Raw genomic sequence first — 7,166 nt, forward strand, 5'->3', positions numbered from 1 at the left:
GTCGTGCGTGTCGTGCGTGTCGTGTGTGTGTGTGTGTGTGTGTGTGTGTGTGTGTGTGTGTGTGTGCGTCGTGCGTGCGTGCGTGCGTGCGTGCGTGTGTGTGTGTGTGTGTGTGTGTGTGTGTGTGTATGTGTATGTGTGTATATATATGTGTATGAATGTATGTGTGTGTATATACACAGTCTCCATTCACCGAGTGTAAGACTAACGGCGGGCGATAAGCTACCGTTAAATTCCGCCGTCAATTGAGAGAACACTTTGCCGGACAATCGACAAGGGTTTGCCTTCCTCCGTGTAAATATAAATCAATCCTAGGCTAGGGGAGTCCTTGGTTCATTCTCTCTCACCTCACTTCTCTCTCTCACTCTCTCTCCCCCTCTCTCTCTCTCTCTCTCTCTCTCTCTCTCTCTNGCTTTCTCTCTCTCCTTCTTTCTATCTCGGTCTCACGCTTTCTGTCTCTGTTTCTTTCGCTTTCTTGCGCGCGCTTTCCCTATTCTATTTCGATTTCTGTCTGTCCCCTATCTGTCCCTTCCTTCTCTCTCTCTCACTCTCTCTTCTCCATCTCTCTTTCTCTCTCTATCTTTTGATTTCTATCTGTTCCCTCTCTGTCCCCCTGTCTCTTGCTCTCTTTATCTCTTTCTTTCCCCTCTCGCTCTTCTCTGCCTCGTTCCCTCCCCCTCTCCCGCTCTCCGTCCCTCTTCCTCTCTCTCTCTCGCTCTCACCCAGTAGAGTACACGCTATCCTAACATCAAAGACGGGGCGGCTAGCGGACAATGTTGACCCGCTCGTATCGACATCGTGATATTCTCCCGCCGCTCACGCTTAATGCCATTGTCCGGCAAGTCCGACAAGTCCGGTGCCGGTCACTTGTTAAGTCGGCGAGCCGACATGAAGAGCAAACATCCAGCGGAGGGAGACAGACGGACAGACGGTAGTCGGTCTGCTGACCACTCGGGGCGACAATCCGCTAGATCGTATATATACTCGGGGCGCTCGTCGTGCAGGTGTTAAATAAGTCGAGTGAAGTGGCTAGTAGTTCTCGCTCTACGGCTCTACGGTAGTGAAGACGGGGTGGTGGCACGCTTGAGGTGGACCTCGTGTTACACCCCCCCCTCCTCTCCTTTGTTTCTACCTCTGTGCGTTTTGTTTTCATACCCTTCCTGCCCCTCTCAATTCTTTTTTCTATCTCACTCTCACACACTCTGTTTGTTTATATATATATATATATATATATATATATAAATATATATATATATTCTTTCTTTTTTTTCTCTCTTTTTTTCTCTCTGTTTCTCTCTTTCTCCTTCTCATCTTTTCTACCTCACTCTCTATTGTTCAATTCCCCCGCTCTCTTCCATCTCTGTCTCTCTCTCTTTCTCTCTCTCCCCTTCTCTCTCTCTCTCTCTATCTCTCGCTCTCTCGCCATCCCTTCCTCTCTCTGTCACCTCCCCCGTTTCCCCTTCTACATCCCGCACACTCACTCTCATTGTTTAGTGATTTGGCCACTCGTTGTTTTGAGAGAGCATCCGCCTTCATTCATGTGCAGCCGTGTGTGTAGCTATAGCTAACCTGGCCTGCGACATCGTGGGTTGTCGTGTGGATGCATGGCCGACAGAGAGCACTCTCAGTTAGTAATTATTATACCCCTCCTCCAGCCCCACCTCTAACAACCCGCCCCTGCCCTAGCTCGCACCCAAGTTCTACCCCCATCACATCACACATCCGCCCTTTTTACCCCACCTCCACCACCCCCGCTCATACTCCCTCCCACGAATCCACACCTCATCGCACCCCACACCTATCCCCATCCCCCTCCATCGCATCCCACCGCTACCCATATCTCCCCTATCACACCCCTGCCCCTTTCCCCATCTCCCACATAACACACCTGCTCTTTTCGCCCCACCACTACCCTTTCACCGCACCTTACCACCCACCCCACCCCACTAAACTCCAACTTAACCCCATACTCCCTCTTCCACCACACCACACCTACCTCCGTCCACAGGCACTCGGAACGTCTCAATAAAAAAATAATGGTAAATAAACACGAAATGTATTTACTACCAACGTCGTAATATTTTTCTACTCTATTTCGCCTGTTATTGCCGATAACTTCCTGTAAATGCCGTTCAAATGCTTTCTTGTTTTTTGTGCACAGTGGCGTGCGTGCGGTGTACTTGTGTGTTGCAGAGAAGCAATTGAACGGCATTTACAGGAAGTTATCGGCAATAATAGGCGAAATAGAGTAGAGAAACATTAAGCTGCCTACTTGCACTGTCAGTTGGTTTGCGATTTCTCTATGCTATTTAAAAATGCTGAACGTAAAGTAAAAACACGTAAAATGTATGTTTTTGCGCGCGGTATTTTGGTTTCAAGCGTATAACATGTTGGGGTTAAGCTGCCTACTTGCACTGTCAGTTGGTTTGCGATTTCTCTATGCTATTTAAAAATGCTGAACGTAAAGTAAAAGTACGTGAAATGCGTTTTCGCCCATGATATATGGGTTTCAAGCGTATAACGCACGTGATGGTGTGTAAGCTGACTGCTTGCACGGTTACATTACAATTTTCGTATAACGTTTAAAGATACTAAACTTAAAGTAAAAACTAGACAAATTGCGTTTTTGACCGGTGTTCCCCTTCCCTCAGTCGGTTTCGGAATCCACAGATTGTTAGCACTACACTGTTATATCGGTTACATTGCAATGAATTTTGGATGCATGAGTCACACGATGCGGTACCTATCTATAGGTAACACTGACAGTTTTAAACGCGTCGTTCAGCAATACGTAGGGTAAAGTTCCAAGTGGGCAAAGGTGAACGTTTCCCTTGTTATTTCATAGTCAGCGTTTTTAACAGAACGTAAATTTTAATACCGTATAGTGTTTGCATCTGGGGGATAAGGTTATGGACATATACTCAAGAGTACATAAAGAAAGAATAGCGAATTTCAATTCATGTTCACCTGATATAATAATAATGTATACGCGTAAAACTGGGGGAAATAATCCCACGAATAGTTTTAACACATTAAAACTCACGAAGAGAATTTTTTCAAGAAGAATATATATATTTATTCACACAATCGGCGATAAAAAATACGAGAATATATAATAATGATATCACAACATTCTATTCGATCGCAAACTACGTGCATATCACAACGTGTCGAGAAAATGTCATTGTGAATTATGGAAAATCATCAACATTCATGAGATATAAACAGTTATGTACATTTGGCCGAGGCATGATAATCGTCTGTGATGCTATATACAGCTGTATATGCATAGAAACGAGCAACCGAAACAAGTAGGAAACAGTACTTCTGCACTTCAACTCGTAGTAGTCAAAACAGCTTTACCACTCGTTGTGAAAGAGAAAACTTTAATACGGAAGACCTACTAAATCCTTGACATCCTAGGACGGACAGTAACCTTAAAATTATTATGATGATCTGTTTTGAATTAGCCTGCGCGATCCTTCGCTAAGTAGCCAGGAGTCGGATACATACATTGATACTGTCGTGATAACGGCATGAGGTGTCAATAACGTGCAACAGTCGTTCTCTGTATAGATCTCTCTCTCGCGGGCGCTCTCTCTCTCTCTCTCTTTCTCTTTCTCGCGCGCGCGCTCTTTCTCACTCACACACACTCTGTCGCTCTCCGTCTCTTTCTCTCTCTCTCACTCATCTATCGATCTCCGTCTCTTTTTCTTTCTCTCTCTCGCTCCCTCCTCTCTCTCTCGTTCTGTCTCTCCCTCTCTCTATGATGATACCCCGCCCATTACTATAGTACCGCTACGTAATTATGAAAAAAGGCATTTATATTGCAATAGTTAGGCCGACGTCACGCGTGACGTCACTACCACGGTCGCCACACGTCGTCGTCCGTCTTCACGGGGTCGCCGTTGTCGTTCGCCAGCGTCGGCGACGTCGGCGGCGTCGCCCGTGACGACGACGACAACGACGACGACGACGACGACGACGACGTGCTGGGCGACGCAGCGCACGTGTTGTTCGGCGACGTCACCGGCGACGTGTACTGCAAGCTGAGCTCGCGCGGCGTGGCGCCACCTGACGGCACCGACGTGAACGAGTTGAGGGTCATCGCCGCACCGGCGTAGAGCGGCACCAGCTGACCGGCGACGTTGCCTGGCAACACGAACGCCAGCTCCCCGCTCGGCAGACGACCGGGTATCACCTGCAGCCCTCCGAAAATCCGCGCTCCTGCAGCGCCGCCGCCGCCGCCGACGTTATTGTTGTTGACGTCGGCCGGCGCCACGACGTGCGGCGCTCCGTTGCCTGGCAACGGCTGCACGGCAAGCGCGCCCGCCGGAAAGTCAGCCGGAAACACGTATCCGCCGCCGACGCCGCCGCGGATCGACTGCACGGCCTGCGCAATCGCGTTTCCGGTCGCATCTCCGGCGGCCGTCGTCGCGACGGTGAAGGCAGGTGGCGCGGCGGTCGCCGGCAGTATGTTGGCGTGTTGCGTCTGCGCGGCAGCTGCAGCGGTTGCGTCGGGCCGCTGCGTCATGCTGCGCGCCAGGTGGTCGAGCAGTCGAAGCTTGACGGAGTTGTCAATGCCGTTGACATTGTTGACGTACCTCGTCACCTCCTGCGTGCACTCGCTGAATCCGGCCCGATAGCGGCCCAGCACGGACGGGTCGTCGGACGCCGCTGCTGCCATCTGCTGGCGCTGCAGCGTCTGCAGGTATTTGACGGTCATCTCCAGAATGTCGGCTTTTTCCAGCTTGGAGTGTCGCGACGTCTGCAGAAAAAGAAAGGAGGAACGACGAGATTAATACACAGGAACGCCGACCACGATTGCACAGCGACCAACGTTGGTACATATATTATAAATATATAATATTATACGTTATATTTTATGTGACGTCATGCAATGAGACCTAACGCCTTGTCTTGTTTATATATAAGGGTTTATTTAACAAAAACATCAGACGTTACATGTCGCACGATCTTATCGCATGCCGTCACTTAAGATATAACGTGTTCTGCTGTCGAGCAAACCGACCGCCGTTCTGCGATTGACATTTAAAACTAAAACATTTTAGTACGATTTCGTTACGATCGGGTTCGTTTTAAGTAAGGCTCCAAATTATCGGTTACAGTAACATGATTAGGTGCGGCCGCGTGTCCTTCCCCACGCGGAAGCGAGACTGTATATAGCTATAACTCCTTCCGCGAGCTGAGCACTGCACCTACATACATATCATTAACACCGTTAGTCTGCCATGACACTACACGCTAGCCGCGGTTCTTAATTAGAACGATCTCTGGTATACGTAGTCTACGCGGTTCACGTGAGATGTGCTTAATACATACGAAGGAAATAGACGGGGTGAGGTAACGGGTTGGGGTAAACATAAATGTGTTGGCGTAAACGCAATTTTATATTTCATATCCAAGTTTAAATTTTATATCAGGAGCTAATCATACCTATTAGCTAGGTATATATTTTTAGCTCTTGTTTATACGTACTTTTTTACCGTCACTCACAAATGTTTACACACCGCGTATGTCATCAGGAGTGTCATAATATAGATTATAGACGTATATATATATATATTATATATATATATATATAATATGATAGTAGTCCGTCGTTGTCGACGATGACGTTTGTTGTGCACTTCACCGATGGGCTCTCAGATATATATATACATATATAGATAGATAGATAGATAGATAGATAGATAGATAGATAGATAGATAGATAGATAGATAGATAGATAGATAATTTATAGACATAGTATATATTATCACACTCCTCGTGTCATCACATCGCCGCATGCCGCTCACGTGCGAGAATCGAGCCGCAGTGTGGCGCTGCGCGCAAAACATTGCCGATCGTCTTTTAATTTGACATGAGAGCGGCGCGCGCGTGCGTCTGCCGGGGCCGCCGCACGCCTGCTACGTCATTACGTGTACGTACGGTGAGCAGGCGATAATAATGTCGGCACTGTGTGTGTGTGTGTGTTAGCGCGCGCGTGCGTGAGTTCGTCTCGCTTACGGCCCATTTGGAACGTGGGAACGCGTCTGCGGGACAAGAGAGAGAGAGAGAGAGAGAGAGAGAGAGAGAGCGGGGTAGAGGAGAGAGAGAGAGAGAGAGCGGGGTAGAGGAGAGAGAGAGAGTGGGGAGAGTGAGGGGTGAGGGAGGATGGAGGTAGGGAGAGCGGGACGAGAGAGAGAGAGGACAGGGAGGGAGGGAGAGCGGGAGCGAGATTGGGAGATAGGGGAAGAGAGATGGAGAGAAAGTGAGAGAGAGAGAGAGAGAGAGGGAAAGGTGAGACAAAGCATGAAGGAGACGGGTAAGGGAGGGAACCGAGACAGATAGAGTGCGCACGTCTTGAGTTTGCGAAGGCGATCTGCACAAATTGCTGCTATAATATTTATTCAATTACGACTTTTTGTTTGGTTGGACAGATGTATTTTCTCTCTTCGCTGGCGCAGTGAAGCGTTCGTGGGAATGGCGTGACTTAATGTAGAACGACCTACAGGTCATCGGCTGGTCTCCTCTTCTCTCTCTCTCTCTCTCTCTCTCTCTCTCTCGTTCGCTCGCTCACACACACACGCGCGCGCACGTATACACACGCACTTCGATTTCTTTTTTTCTCGTTTTTCGTCTCTCTCTCTCTCTCTGTTTCTTTCTTTCTCTGTCTCTCGCTTCCTCTTTTTCTTTCGCTTTCTCTCTCTTCATCAGATCTCTCTCACTCACTTCCCTATCTCCTCTTCCACTTTGATCGTACTTTGATAACGATCGTACTACAGTGCTATGCATGCGCGTGTGCATGCATGTACGTATGTTCACCCGCGCGCGCGTGTGTCTGCGCGCATTGCCACGTATATGCTACATGCAGTGCTGCGCGCGTGTGTGTGAAGCAGCAGCGAAAGGCTGTAATCTATAATCTGTTCGCCTGAGGAGGCTGGCAGGGCGACGCTACACGGTGCGTGTATAGGTAGGTGTACGTGTATTGCCGCCGTCAGCCCCTGTGTGACCGCACACGCGGCTCTCGCTCTATTCTTCTTCACCGGCCACAGCGCTCGCTGCATTAGTTACACACTCTCTCTCTCTCACTCTCTCTCTCTCACTCTCCTCTCTCTCTCTCGCTCTCTCTCTCTCTCTCTCTCTCTCTCTCTCTCTCTCT

At 48.8% G+C, this 7,166-nt stretch overlaps 1 protein-coding gene across 1 annotated transcript in view; it reads right to left on the minus strand.

The window, feature by feature from the left end:
* Positions 1-3,051: 3,051 nt before the first annotated feature.
* LOC106814975 (transcription factor HES-1-like) overlaps positions 3,052-7,166 on the minus strand; it is a 7,529-nt gene continuing 3,414 nt past the window's right edge. The window contains exon 2 of the mRNA XM_014819374.1: positions 3,052-4,768. Coding sequence (XP_014674860.1) covers positions 3,863-4,768 — 906 coding nt within the window. The 3' untranslated portion in view covers positions 3,052-3,862. The remainder of the gene's footprint in view (positions 4,769-7,166) is intronic.

Source organism: Priapulus caudatus, unplaced genomic scaffold, assembly GCF_000485595.1.
Source record: "Priapulus caudatus unplaced genomic scaffold, Priapulus_caudatus-5.0.1 Scaffold1016, whole genome shotgun sequence".
NCBI classification, from domain to species: Eukaryota; Metazoa; Priapulida; class Priapulimorpha; order Priapulimorphida; family Priapulidae; genus Priapulus; species Priapulus caudatus.